Genomic DNA, 16,024 nt, shown 5'->3' on the forward strand with positions numbered 1-16,024 from the left:
AACAAAACAAATGAATAAAATAAAATAGACAAAGAAACAGACTCTTTTTTTAAAGCATTTTATTTATTTGTCAGAGAGAGAGAGAGAGAGCACAAGCAGGGGAGACAGCAGGCAGAGGGAGAAGCAGGGTCTCCACTGAGCAGGGAGCCTGATGTGGGACTCAATCCCAGGACCCTGAGATCATGAACTGAGCCAAAGGCAGATGCTTAACCGACTGAGCCACCCAGGCATCCCAAGAAACAGACTCTTAACCATAAAGAACAAATGGATGGTTACCAAAGGGGAAGTGGGTAAGGGAATGGATAAAATAGGTGAGGAGGTTTAAGAATACTCTTATTTTGATGAGCACTAAGTAATATATGGAATTGATGAATCTCTATTTTGTTCACCTGAAACTAATATAATACCATATGGTAACAATACTAGAATTAAAAAAAAAAAAAAAAAACAGTTATTGAGAACATGGAAAAAAAAAAGAATCAATTCCCCATAAAGAAAAAATAATTATAAATGTGTATGAATGTAATAGTTAAGCTTCAGAATACATGAAGCGAATATTAAAAGAATGGAAAAGAGAAAAAAAGAATGGGAAGGAGAAAACAATTTCAAAATCATAGTTGAATATTTTGACCCTCCTCTCTCAACAATTGACAGAACAAATAGACAAGTAAAATAAGTAAAAATAGATCTAAATATTCCTAACAACCACCTTTTCCTAATTGTTGTTTATAGAATACTTCACCCAACACTGTAAAATACATATTTTTTCAATTGCACATGGTATATTTAATAAGTTAGAACATATGCTTGACTATAAAACAAATTGAGATACATTTTTTTAAATGATGTCATACAAAATATATTCTTTTCAAAAATTAAATTTAAAAAACTTGACAGAAAGATTTTAAAAAAACACACCAAATATTGGAAATTAAATAGCACACTCTTCAATAATCCATGAGTCAAAGAAGAAATCTCAAAAGAAACTAGAAAATATTTTGAAATAAATGATAATTAAAATATAACACATCAAGATTTTTGAGATGCATTTAAATTAATGCTTGGAGGAAATGTCATAGCTTTATTTTTTTTTAAGATTTATTTATTTATTTATTTTAGAGAGAAAGAATGAGAGAGAGCACGAGTGGGAGGGGCAGAGGGAGAAGGAGAGAGAATCTCAAGCAGATGCCACACTGAGCATGGAGCTTGATGTGGGGCTTGATCTCACGACCCTGAGATCATGACCTGAGCTGAAACCAAGAGTCATCAAACTGCGCCACCCAAGCACCCCATGTCATAGCTTTAAGTACTTTAAATCATTATGACAGAAAAGATGAAACATTTCCATAAAAATAGAAAAGTAAACACTAAATAAGTGGAATAAATAAAATAGTAAATATAATAGAAATCGGTGAAATAAGCAAACAATAGCAATAATAAAGTAAAATTTTAGTTACTTGAAAAGATCAACAAATTGGTTAACTCCTTTAGATTGGTCATGACAAAAAGAGAGAGAATTCAAATTACCAATATGAGAAATTATAAACGGATTATCTCTAAAGATATATAGACATTAAAAGAATAATAAGAGGATATTATGAAACACTTTATGCCCAAAATTTGACAACTTCAATGAAATATACATTTTCCTTTTAAATTACAATTTAAAACTGACACAATATGAAGGAAAATTTGAATTAGCCTTTATTAATAAAATTGAATTTGTAATCATGAAACCTCTGCCCCACACATACACAAAAAAATCCTTAAGGCACAGAGTTTTCATTTATGAATTCTATCAAACATTCCAAAAATAATATCCTTTGTTAAATGTAGGAAGAGAGACTACTCATTTTATGAGGCCAACATAATCTTGATATAAATATCTGACAGATGTTACAAAAAACTAGAAATACAGAATAATATCCATCATTAACATGGTTTCAAAAACCCTTAACAAAATATCAGTAAACTGAATACAGCAAAGAGTTTTTTCCTAGGGGTGCAAGGATGGTTTGACATTCACAAATCAATTTGTGAAATTACCATATGGACATTTTAATAGTTGTAGACAAAACACTTTCAGCAAATTTCTCAGGGAACTATCTTAATCTAATAAAGTAAACCAATGACAATTCTACTGGCAATATCATATTAAACTTCAATTTTGAATACTTTCCCCATAAAATCAGAAATAATGAAAGGTTGCCAACTCTCACTACTTCTGTTCAAGTTGTACTGGAGTTCTTAGTCATTGCAATAAGGTATAGAAACAGGAGGAATAATGACTAGGAAGAAAGAACTAAAACTGTCAATATTTGCTGAGGAAAATCTCTAAGTAATCTATTAAACAATCAATAACTTCATAGATGAAGCCCTCTTAATAGAAAAATAAAATAATGAAAAGCAATTCTGCTTACAAGCGTCCACAAACATTAAATATGTAGAAATAAATTAAACAAAAGACATGTGAGAGCTCTACACTATAGATCACAAAACATTGTTGGTAGAAATTAGAGAAGACCTAAATAAATATAGAGATGGAACATGAAGAATTTTAATGTTACTGATATCAATTATCTCCAAATTGATGTACACATTCAATAAAATCCCAAACAAAATTCCAGGGCTTTTTAAAAAATAAAATTAATGAACCGATTCTATATTTTAGAAAAATGGAAAGGATTTTTTTTTTTTTAATTTCTGAAAAAGAAGAACAAAATTGGAGAGGTTACCCAAACTGGCTAAGACTTACTGTAAAGCTGCAGTAACCAAGATAATGTGGTCATGGCTTGACTGAAACATAGATGATTAGGATAGAACAGAGAGCCCAGGAATAGTCATTTGATTTTGGTCAAAGGTGTGAGAGCAATCCAATTCAAAGAAAGGCAATGCAACAAAATGGGCTGGGTTATGCATATGAAAGAAAAGAACCTTGACCTTCCTGCAAATTACACACACACACACACACATGCACACACGTGCACACACACACATTCAAGGTAATAACAGACCAAAACTAAAAGCCAAAACAAAAAGACTTTAGAAGACAGCTCCTAGAAAGCAATTAACACAAAGGGAAAATTTGACAAATTAAAATTGTTTTCAAATTATAAATTTTTACTCTTTAAAAGACACAATTAAGAAAATGTGTCACATACTGGAAGAAACCATTAGTAGGAACCATATTTGACAAAGAAAATATATAACAAACAAATATATAAAGAAACATATATGATAAAGAGCTGGTCTTCAAGATATAAAAAGATGTTCTCCAACTTGATAAAGGACAAATAACCCAATTAAAAATTAGTAAATTTTTATGAGCAACTATATGCCAGCAAATTAGATAATCTGGAGAAATGGATGCATTCCTAGAGATGTATCAACTACCAAAACTGAACCAGGAAGAAATAGAAAACCTGAACAGACCTATAACCACTAAGGAAATTGAAGGAGTCATCAAAAATCTCCCAACAAACAAAAGCCCAGGGCCAGATGGCTTCCCAGGGGAATTCTACCAAACATTTAAAGAAGAATTAATACCTATTCTTCTGAAACTGTTCCAAAAAATAGAAATGGAAGGAAAACTTCCAAACTCGTTTTTTGAGACCACAATTACCTTAATCCCCAAACCAGACAAAGACCCCATCAAAAAAGAGAATTACAGATCAACATCCTTGATGAACATGGATGCAAAAATTCTCACCAAAATACTAGCCAATAGGATCCAACAGTACATTAAAAGGATTATTCACTACGACCAAGTGGGATTTATCCCTGGGCTGCAAGGTTGGTTCAACATCTGCAAATCAATCAATGTGATACAATATATTAATAAAAGAAAGAACAAGAACCATATGATCCTCTCAATAGATGCAGAAAAAGCATTTGACAAAGTACAGCATCCTTTCTTGATCAAAACTCTTCAGAGTATAGGCATAGAGGGTACATACCTCAATATCATAAAAGCCATCTATGAAAAACCCACAGCGAATATCATTCTCAATGGGGAAAACCTGAAAGCTTTCCCCCTAAGGTCAGGAACACAGCAGGGATGTCCACTATCACCACTGCTATTCAACAGAGTATTAGAAGTCCTAGCCACGGCAATCAGACAACAAAAAGAAATGAAAGGCATCCAAATCGGCAAAGAAGAAGTCAAACTCTCACTCTTTGCAGATGATATGATACTTTATGTGGAAAACCCAAAAGACCCCACCCCAATACTGCTGGAACTCATACAGGAATTCAGTCAAGTGGCAGGATAGAAAATCAATGCACAGGAATCAGTGGCATTCCTATACACCCACAACAAGACAGAAGAAAGAGAAATGAAGGAGTCGATCCCATTTACAATTGCACCCAAAACCATAAGATACCTAGGAATAAATCTAACCAAAGAGGCAAAGAATCTGTACTCAGAAAACTATAAAATATTCATGAAAGAAGTTGAGGAAGACACAAAGAAATGGAAAAATGTTCCATGCTCATGGACTGGAAGAAGAAATACTGTGAAGATGTCAATGCTACCTAGAGCAATCTACACATTCAATGCAATCCCCATCAAAATACTATCCACTTTTTTCAAAGAAATGGAACAAATAATCCTAAAATTTGTATGGAACCAGAAAAGACCTCAAATAGCCAGAGGAATGTTGAAAAAGAAAAGCAAAGCTGGCGGCATCACAATTCCGGACTTCAAGCTCTATTACAAAGCTGTCATCATCAAGACAGTATGGTACTGGCACAAAAACAGACACATAGATCAACAGAACAGAATAGAGAGCCCAGAAATGGACCCTCAACTCTATGGTCAACTAATCTTTGACAAAGCAGGAAAGAATGTCCAATGGAAAAAAGACAGTCTCTTCAACAAATGGTGTTGGGAAAATTGGACAGCCACATGCAGAAGAATGAAACTGGACCATTTCCTTACACCACACACAAAAATAGACTCCAAATGGTTGAAAGACCTAAATATGAGACAGGAGTCCATCAACATCCTTATGGAGAACACAGGCAGCAAAACCTCTTCGACCTCAGCCGCAGCAACTTCTTCCTAGAAACATTGCCAAAGGCAAGGGAAGCAAGGGCAAAAATGAACTATTGGGACTTCATCAAGATAAAAAGGTTTTGCACAGCAAAAGAAACAGTCAACAAAACCAAAAGACAACCAACAGAATGGGAGAAGATATTTGCAAATGACATATCAGATAAAGGGCTAGTATCCAAAATCTATAAAGAACTTATCAGACTCCACACTCAAAGAACAAAGAATCCAATCAAGAAATGGGCAGAAGACATGAACAGACATTTTTCCAAAGAAGACATCCAAATGGTCAACAGACACATGAAAAAGTGTTCAACATCGCTCGGCATCAGGGAAATCCAAATCAAAACCTCAATGAGATACCACATCACACCAGTCAGAATGGCTAAAATTAACAAGTCAGGAAATGACAGATGTTGGCGGGGATGCGGAGAAAGGGGAACCCTCCTACACTGTTGGTGGGAATGCAAGCTGGTGCGGCCACTCTGGAAAACAGTATGGAGGTTCCTCAAAAAGTTGAAAATAGAGCTACCATACAATCCAGCAATTGGACTACTGGGTATTTACCCCAAAAATACAAATGTAGGGATCCGAAGGGGTATGTGCATCCCGATATTTATAGCAGCAATGTCCACAATAGCCAAACTGTGGAAAGAACCAAGATGTCCATCGACAGATGAATGGATAAAGAAGATGTGGTATATATATACGATGGAATATTATGCAGCCATCAAAAGGAATGAGATCTTGCCATTTGCAACGACGTGGATGGAACTGGAGGGTCTTATGCTGAGCGAAATAAGTCAAATAGAGAAAGACATGTATCATATGACCTCACTGATATGAGGAATTCTTAATCTCAGGAAACAAACAGAGGGTTGCTGGAGTGGTGGGGGGTGGGAGGGATGGGGTGCCTGGGTGATAGACATTGGGGAGGGTATGTGCTATGGTGAGCGCTGTGAATTCTGCAAGACTGTTGAATCACAGATCTGTACCTCTGAAACAAATAATGCAATATATGTTAAGAAAAAAAAAAAGGAAGAAGATAGCAGGAGGGGAAGAATGAAGGGGGGGAATCAGAGGGGGAGATGAACCATGAGAGACGATGGACTCTGAAAAACAAACTGAGGGTTCTAGAGGGGAGGGTGGTGGGAGGATGGGTTAGCCTGGTGATGGGTATTAAAGAGAGCATGTTCTGCATGGAGCACTGTGTGTTATGCACAAACAATGAATCATGGAACACTACATCAAAAACTAATGATGTAATGTATGGTGATTAACATAACAATAAAAAATTAAAAAAATTTTAAAAAATTAATGAACATTCATATAAGGTTTGTCCATTTCATTGTATAAAAATTTTCATGAGAAGGAAAATGTAAATAAATATTAAATTCTAATGATATGCTTGTTAAAGTATGTGTGGAAAATATACTGTCTGCAATGTAATTTGAAATGCATAAAAATAAGATGATGGATGGATGGATGGATAGACAAAAAAATATGATATAATAATGTTAATGGGTCTAAGTGTCTATGTATATCTTGTTGCAATTATGGGTGTATATGTATATTAATGAGTATATGAATATTCACTATAAAATTCAACTTTCTCTTTGTATAAAATTTTGTATAATAAACTGTTGGTAAAAGTGAAACAGATACAACAGGTAAATAAAATACAATCATTTCTGTACTTATCTTGAAATAGCATATGTACAGCTTTTGGTAAAGTGATTGGTTGTATAATACATTCTAAATTAATGTATCTTTTGCCTCATATATACATACAAATGTAACTTTTCACCTATTAATGGATTTACTATAGTGAAAACAAAGTTGACCCAATCACTGTTTCCACTGGATGAATAAAAATGAAACTCATAGGGTATGGAAAGAAGGGGTTACAAAAACAAGACAAAAATCTAAATTAACGAGATCAAGTTTCAATTTGTTAACCATAAGATATGAAAACATCTGAATAAATAATATTCCCAGATTTGAGAGACTCCATGATATGCACTAAATTCACTTACTTCATGTTGCTGAGGGGGACAAGGGTAATGTTGCCCTTCGGAGGTATCAATATCAGATCAACCTGCATTGTATGTCTACAATTCTAAAATATACCACTCCAGGCTGATTAACAGAATTAAATGATAGCTAATATAATAAGATTGGCTACTTGAGGCATAGGCAGCATGGGGTAATTTCGAAAGCAGGCAGATCTGATTTAGAGAATCAGCACCATCATCTGCATTGTGATCCTGACAAGTTTTTACTTCAGTGAACTTAATGATTCTTCCTCAGTAAAACAACATCGGCTTCATATGGATATTGTGGGAATTAAGAGAGAACTTTGAGGAAAGGCACATAAAAATTGTTCAATAGATGTTAGCCTTCTTCCACCCTGAGAATGTATGCAGAGTCTGAATAAATTATCAATATAATTATGTTATTAGATTAATTATATTTCTGTACATTTGTCCAACAGGCAACTCCAGAGTAGAAGAAAGAATGTTTGCTTCTTTGTTTGTTTTATATTTTTTGTTGTTGTTTTTACCTAATAGGCCAGAGTCTAAATTCTTCAATAGAGTTATCCTTCCACGTTTCTTAGCTTTTGACAATTCTTTATGATTTTAATGTTTAGGGCTGGGATGCAGGACTACTGTGCGTAGGAATGGCCCAAAGGTAAACAATGGAAATTCAGCAATAACAATACAGAGGTTGTGGAGAAAGCTAATGAAGAAATTAAAGGCATTAGAATTATTCAGCTGACACAAGGTAGCTTGATGAGGTAAATTCTTCCCCATTCTTATTCTCCAACAGAACTTGGTTTGATACCTATTTTAAATAAGTTAGCAGTCACTCTAAAAACCATGTTTTTCAAATTTCCTTTGTTCTACTGACTCACAGAGAAGTAATGTATTAACTCTCTTCTTAGAGTGAGTGTATGAAGCTCAAAGGGCTCCAAATACCCCAAATAGAGGGTAACTCAGGACCTGAAGGGCAGTGTCTGTAATTGTTAAGATGTTGAAATGTGATGGGCTTATATTAGAAGAGTAGGAATTCAGTCTATATATAGGTAACAATAACTTGATGAAGTCACTTCATTGGCAGTTTTTACAAAAACTGGGATACTACAGCCCAATAAATCTATAAGGTATTGAATTATAATACAACTTACCTTGATCTTAAAAGGTGAAGTATTAAGGTTTTTCTAGTTAGCTTTAGTTCATACAGCAATTCTTCTTCATATGTTTCCTGCAAAACAGTACCCATCATGTGACTTAAATGTGTTCTCTATTAGTGTGTGTTAGGGTGGGGAGTGGGGTGGGTGCAGAGGGAAATTAGACTTTATCAGTCTACCCAGCAGTCAAGCAGTCCAGCCAGGCAAAATGATAAATATGGATTAGGCTGAATTTATGAGAGCCAATATATGGAGGATTTTGCTTGTAAGTTATTTTTTAATTAAATTTTTTGATGGGCATTTTTTCTAGTTATAAAATAAAATGAAATGAAAATATATATATTCTCTCCTCATCCAGAGATAACAAGTTATTGTATGTCCTTGCAATTCTGCACCCCACCTTTTGTTTATGTATCTTTTAACAGTTTGGGGTGTATTGTTTTATAGTTTACTTTTTCACATAAAAATAAATCATGACCATGACCATTTTCCTATTCCAATAAATGTTCCTTTATAGTATGTATTTTATGGCTGAAAATCACAATGTGAATTTATTTAACCTATATCCAGATCAGAAATTTGATTTGGGGCATTCACTCTAATTAGACATCATTTCTTTGTTGGCAACATGGAAAAAAATGTTTGATAAATGCTGCAAGATAACCCTGAAGAAAGGAAGCACAAAGTTAGAATTTCACTAGAAATTTATAGTGGTTCTTATTTTCTTGCCTTTCATATTAACATTAATGAAATGATAACTTATTGTGACAAACTTTTCTTTAATGACCATTGGAAGTGATATTTTTCTTCTGTTTAGTTTGTTGTTTACATATTTGTATGTGAATTCCTAACTTATGTCCTTTAAATATTTTCTTTTCTGGTATTTTATTTCCTTGTGATTCATAAGAATTATTTATTTAAGGATTCAGTTACTGGTCATTCATCTAGCACATTTCTTTAGTTTATTGTTCACCCATGTATTCAATAGCTGTTATTTCAGGCACAGTGATAGTATGGAAAATACAATGGTGCACAAGATAAAGGTCACACCCATATGGAAACCACAGCTTGGCAAGAAGAAAATCAATCAAATGTAATTGAGTATTATAAGCATCATAATAGGAGAAATGCAGTGCCTGTGTGAGGGAGGAATCAGGGGCAGAGAACAGAGCATGCAAATGCCCTGAGGTATGAAGGAGCTCGACATGTTTGAGAAACCCAGATAAGTTCAAGGTGGCTGGAGAATCAAGTTTAAGTTGAATAAATATGAGAAATGAAAGGTAGGAAGGAGCCAAATCATGTACAGACTAGTTAGTCACTTAAGAAGATTTGGACCTTATCCTAAGAGCAAAAAGAAGAAAAAGGTTTAGGCAAAAAATGCAGAAGTAAGTATGGTATTTTAGATGGCTTACTTATTACAGATAATGGATCAGCAAAAATCACAACTGTAGGCAGGAAAAGCATTTAAAGACTGTTGATGGGATATAGGTCACTTGGGCAGGGGACTGGCAGCAGGGAAAAAGGAGAGTAGATAATTTCAAAGGATATTTACATGTTAGAATGCATAAAGTTTAGTGATTTTTTTGATGGAGGAGGCAGAAGAGAGGAGTAAAGAATTCCCTTAGGGGGCACCTGGGTGGCTCAGTCGGTTCAGCATCCCACTCTTGACTTTGGCTCAGATCATGATCTAGTTGTGAGATTGAGCCCCATGTCTGGCTCTGCAGTAGGCATGGAGCCTGCTTAGGATTCTCTTTCTCCCTTTCCGCCCCCACCTCTCTCTCTCTCTCTCAAAAAAAAAAAAAAAAAAAAGAATTCCCTCAGGCTTCTGGTTTGTTTAAACTATGCTATTGAAAGGAGGGTCTTCTGAAGAAGGGCAACTTTGAGGGAGGGAGAGGAGAGTTTTGTGTTTGTTGAATGTGAGTTGTGCATTAGGGCATTTGTTGACTGCAAGTTTAACATAAAATTGGGACTTCATTATAAACACATAATTCACAGTGGGCAGGCAAGAATCTAGGTGTTTACTCAGATAAGAAGGGTTGAATCTCGTTTACAACATGATGAACTTATGCGCAGGTGTGTGTGAATAACAGTGGTATAATGGGATTTTGTAAAATTTGAATGTGTGATTATGGGTTTCATATTAGCTAATATTCAGACACTTGTTAATATTGTCAAATGTAACATTCTTGTTAATCTTGTCATTAATATTGTTTTTATATAAACAGAATTTTTAACTTTGTTTTATTTTAGAATTTTATTTAATTTTAAAATTTGTTTTTATTTAGAATCATTTTAGATTTAGAGAAAAGTTGGAAAGATAATACAGAGCATTCCCATGTACCCCACAACTCAGAGTTCCATATTGTTAACATCTTACATTACTATGGTGTACTTGTCACAACTCATGAACCAAGATTGACATTATCAATTAAAGTATACACTTATCCAGATTTCCTTAGTTTTTGTCTAATGTCTTTTCACTGTCTTAGGATCCCATCCAGGACACCACATTACATTTAGTTGTCCTGCCTCCTTAGACTCTTCTACACTATGACAATTTCTCAGACTTCCCTTCTTTTTTGACAATCTTGACAGTTTTAAGGAGTACTGATCAAGTATTTTATAGGTTCCTCCTTAATTTTTTCCAATATTTTTCTCATTCCCAGCCTGGAATTGTGGATATTTGAGAGAAAACAACAAAATAAAGTGCCATTTTCAACATATCATATTAAGAGTACATACTATCAACATGACTTATTATTAATGATGATTACTCGTTACCTGGCTGAGGTAGCATTAGTCAGCCTTTCTCCACTGTAAGGTTACACTCTTCCACATTCTACTGGTCCCCTCTTCCACATTCTACTCTTTGGAAGGGTCTATGCACAGGCCGTGCTTAAAGGGTGGGGAGTTATGCTCCACCTTCTGGGAAGGGGAGGGTCTATGTCAATTTTTTAATTCTTATGTATGGGAGATTTGTCTGTTCTCCCCCATTTATTTATTTATTCAATTATTTATTTATACCAGTATGAGTTCATAGATATTAATTTATACTTTATCATAGTCCTAAACTACATTATTAATTTTGTTGCTCAAATTGTCCCTTCTTTGGCTATTGGGAGCTCCTTCATTTGGCTCCTTTGTTCTTTTGACATACTCCCATCAATGCAAGTTTGGGTTGTTTGTTTGCTTGAGAACTTCCTTACTTTCTGGTTGTATAAGATGCTCCAAATTCATCTTGTATATTTCCTGCCCCAGTCAAGGCTCATCTTGTATATTGATAATGGAACTGATGTCTTGATTTGCACAATGGTGATAGAGGGCTGGTTTTGCCTTCTTAGATGAGTACCGAACTTCAACCAATAAAAGTTTTTTTTAATTGAAGTATAGTTGATATACAATGTTATATTAATAAAAAGTTTAAGAAGGAATAAAGGATAAAGGAATTGGAGATCAAGAGAAAACATTATTTGTAAGGAGATTATTACAGAAAAATGGTTAGACATTATCTCCAAATGGCAGCAGATGAAGAGTTGCTTTTTCATTATCTTAAGCCATGGGAAAGACATCTCAGTGGGATAATTTGGAAAGTTGAAATGTGTCTTGCTTATGACTGAGGAACCTAACAAATGAGAGCCTGGAAGGCTGTTTCCCCTAATGGTGGAGGGAAGAAAAGTGGTTGCATTGGGAAAAATTTGCCCTCTCAAGGAGTACTGGAGCAAAGTGACAATGAGTATTCTCCATGGACCAAGTTAGAAAGCTCAGGCCCAAAATGCAAGTGCCTGGTAATAAATATCTAAGAACAGTCCTTGAATGTGTTCTATAGTAGTGGAATTGAAAATTACCTTATTTTGAAGCTTGTTTCCTATTCTATGTATTACATATTGTCTGCATAAATATTTGTTTCTTTTGAAAATAAAATTGTAAATGTTTACACTTTAACACCTGAATAAACACTATTCTAAGCAACAGGCCAAATGTGTTCCTGTGAAAGTTGTTCAACTTTGCTGCCGAATATGTAAGGCAAGTAAACCTGCATATTACATCACTGGGAAAGAAAATGCTCAGAGATTATATTCCATAGGCACCAGCTCAGAACAAATGAGGTTGCCTTAAATCAGCCTGGAAAGCTGTTAGTGAAAATCCTCACATGAACTGGAAAGTTTTATATGGCACTCTCTAATTTTACTCCATCTTGTTTCCTAAGCCATCAAAAGGGTGCTTCCTCCCCAACCTCCCCCTCCCGCCCCACCCCAAGTGCATGCTGTAAACTGAGTGAGAGTTCTCAGAAAATTTGAGACTCTTCTCTTGTTTGCTTCTGACTGGAGCCAGAGGTTGCTTTCTACATATCTTGTGAAAATAATAAATCATATTTATTAAATCAAAACCTGTACCTGTATGTCATAATCATGGATGTGCCAAACATTTCGCTTCTGCATCAGAGGAAGCCTTTTCGGATAAACCACTTCTTGACCCTCTACTCCAAGGATTACCTTTTCTAAAAGGAAACATTTAAGGGGGAAAATACATCTGGCATTAACATTCACACACAGTGACTGGATAACAATTATTCTCATAGAGTTCATGTACAGCCATGATTAGCAGCCATGTACAACATCATTATGAAGTAGCACCCCCACGTAACAGGTAAGGAAACTGAGACTGATATTTCCAAATGAGGAAAATGTAAGCAAAATTGGAAAACAGGGGGCGCCTGGGTGGCTCAGTCAGTTAAGTGGCTGTCTTCGGCTCAGGTCATGATCCCAGGGTCCTGGGATCGAGCCCCGCGTCGGGCTCCCTGCTCAGCGGAGAGCCTGCTTCTCCCTTTCCCTCTGCCTGCCACTCTGCCTACTTGTGCTATCTCTCTGTCAAATAAAGAATTTAAAAAAATCTAAAAAAAAAAAAATTGGAAAACAGGCCAAAAAAATTAGGTCTTTAGCTTCTTCCATCTTTCCACTTTGTCCTGCAGTTACCACCTTCATCATCTTAATCTCCTCATGCCTGTCTCTGGATTCTGCCACCTGTCAAAACCTGCACTGGAAGGGATTGTTTCAGTGTAAATTACTGATTTTATCTCCCAGGTACATTTGTATTTGACATCTTAACTCTCCTAGCTAAATACAAGACTTTCCCTTGTTAAAAGGATTTAGGTACTCTTGAATCAGTGCTAAATAGTCTTCGCAAGTGGTGGTTATCTGGGGGTGAGCCCTGCTTATCTCACTGAAGAGTGATATAGAACTGGGCGCCTGGGTGGCTCAGTTGGTTAAGCAACTGCCTTCGGCTCAGGTCATGATCCTGGAGTCCCCGGATCGAGTCCCACATCGGGCTCCCTGCTCAGCAGGGAGTCTGCTTCTCCCTCTGACCCTCCCCCCTCTCATGTGCTCTCTCTCGCTCTCTCTCTCTCTCAAATAAATAAATAAAATCTTTAAAAAAAAAAAAAAGAGTGATATAGAACAAAGACCGTAGGATTTTAGAATCTGCTATTATTTGAGTCAAAATTTTACCAGTTTATTAGCAGTATGGCCATAAATACTGTATCTATTCTCTCTCATCTGTAGATATTATTCTCAATTACTTTATAAAGCGGAGATAATAAGATTATACACATGCTAATGTACACAGTGTCTCATGGCTAGCGCAGTGTCTCTATGCTGCAGATACTCAGAAATGTCCACTCCTTCTTCCTTCTCACCGTAAATCAGAGTGAGTAAGACCGCTAAAGTATTTCATAGAATCATAGAATCTCAGTATTAGCCATAACTAGTCCAAGTCCTATACTATGTCCTCAGCAAAATCATCAATGGGTTTTAATGTCTTTTATCATTTATCATTTAAACTGTGTGACTAAAGAGACATTACCTCATAGCCTTAGTAAGAAAACCCTGACAAAAAGATTAAGACATACCTTTAATCCAAGAAATGAGTACGATCATGAAAAGCAAGCCCCTGGGAAACATTCTGAATGATTCTGGTGGGAGAAGGGGCACAGGTGCTTGACAAAAGATGTGTGTGGCTCTCTGCCCTTGCTTCCACAGCAGGGTCAAAGAATCCAACAGATAGATAGGCAGTTTTGATCCAGCACAAGGAAGTGCTCCTTGCTTGTGTTGCATCATTTGTGAGGTGCTTGAGGCTAAAACCTGGAGGGCGGACATCATGTACCAATTAAAGGCACCACTGACGTGCTGTGGTGGAGGTGGGCTGGGCAGAGATCCCTACTTCATGCCTGATATAAATATAATTCTAGATGTACTAAAAATTCAAAAGTGAAAAAAATCATGTATGTCTTAGAAAAAATATTGAAGACTGTTTGTAGAAACTGGTTGAAGAAAGTGCATGTGAAGAATGCCATGTGTAGAAACTATAAAGGAAAATTTGATAAAAACTAGATAGAAATACTGAGATCTTTTTTTTTTTTTTCTAGCTAAATAAAAGCCCGTGCCATGTGGGGCATGGGCATAATGGCCTTTCAAGAGCCATAAAAACACAAGATATTCATCCATATTCCATCTCCACCCTCCAGCCCCACCCCGATAAAAGAACCCAGAGTCCTGAGAATAGGGAAAATAACTTGATTTCTCCCCAAAGTTTTATTGAGACCTAACTGACATATCATGCTGTATAAATTTAAGGTGTGTGGCATGAAGACTTGACTTACTCATATTGTTAAGTTGTATCACAGTAAGTTTAGTTAAAATCCATCATCTCCTACAGATACAAAAAAAAGAAGGAAAAGAAAATGATTTTTTTCTTTGCGATGAGAACTCTTAGGATCTGCTCTCTTAATTTTCAATCCATAGTACATATTTATCTTATCTTTATCTTATAAACTATAACTTTGCACCTTTTGACCACCTTCATCCAAACTTATTTATGAAAACATATTTATGCCATAAATCACATATAAACTTAAATTAAAAGACGAACTCCAGAAATGTAAGCAACGTATATAATAAAAGGTAAAGGTAAATATCTTTATAATATAGAACTCTTTCAAATCAATACAAAAAATAAAACATTAATAGGCAAATGTGCAAAGAACCTGTATAAGCTTATCTATATGCCTGGGATCTCTTATTATTTTAGAAGAGATATCCTTTTGCCAATACAATCCCTTCTCTGTGTTTGGTATTCTATCTTCCTCTCTACCTCACATTATTGATTATCCCTCTAATATTCTCATAAACTGAAAAAAATCTATGATAACTAGAAGCTTTCGTTTGATATTTAAATACATTCAAGTCTCTCCCTTTCAAAAAATCCTACCCTCAATTCTATATTCCACAGACCCCTGCCATCACCTTATTTTTCATTCTCTTCTCAGTTAAACTTTTCACAAAGTTCATCTTTACTTCTTGTGGCAATTTTCTCCCCTCCAGCTCATTCTAACACATTGTACTCTAGCATCTGCCTTCATTATTCTGCTGATATAACTGATTAATCTTGCCAATAATTTCACAATTTCTATATCCAATGGATATTTTGATTCTTTATGTTACTTGCCCTCTTAATAACATTTGGCATTGTTGACCATACTGTCCCCCTTGAAATATTCTATTTAGCTCCCTTGACACAGTCTTCCTAACATTTTCCTTGCTTTCTGGCTACTTGTGGGCATATATTCTTTTATCCGACTTTTAAATTTTGGAGTTCCTCAAGGTATTATCCTCCACTGTCTTTTCTTCCAACTGTATGCTTGTTCCAAAGCCATCTCATCTTCAGTTATGGTTTAATTATCATCCCTCTACTATGCCTCACATTTATACTTCTAGCCACCTGAGTTA

At 35.4% G+C, this 16,024-nt stretch overlaps 1 protein-coding gene across 1 annotated transcript in view; it reads right to left on the reverse strand.

Moving 5' to 3' along the window:
* Positions 1-14,200, reverse strand: part of ADAM7 (ADAM metallopeptidase domain 7) — a 106,825-nt gene extending 92,625 nt beyond the window's left edge. Inside the window, exons 1-3 of the mRNA XM_078068253.1 lie at positions 14,149-14,200; positions 12,638-12,741; positions 8,241-8,317 (exon numbers count right to left, since the gene is read on the reverse strand). Of these exons, the coding sequence (XP_077924379.1) occupies positions 8,241-8,317; positions 12,638-12,741; positions 14,149-14,200 (233 nt within the window). The remainder of the gene's footprint in view (positions 1-8,240; positions 8,318-12,637; positions 12,742-14,148) is intronic.
* Positions 14,201-16,024: the final 1,824 nt, after the last annotated feature.

This window comes from Halichoerus grypus, chromosome 3 (assembly GCF_964656455.1).
Source record: "Halichoerus grypus chromosome 3, mHalGry1.hap1.1, whole genome shotgun sequence".
Lineage (NCBI taxonomy): Eukaryota > Metazoa > Chordata > Mammalia > Carnivora > Phocidae > Halichoerus > Halichoerus grypus.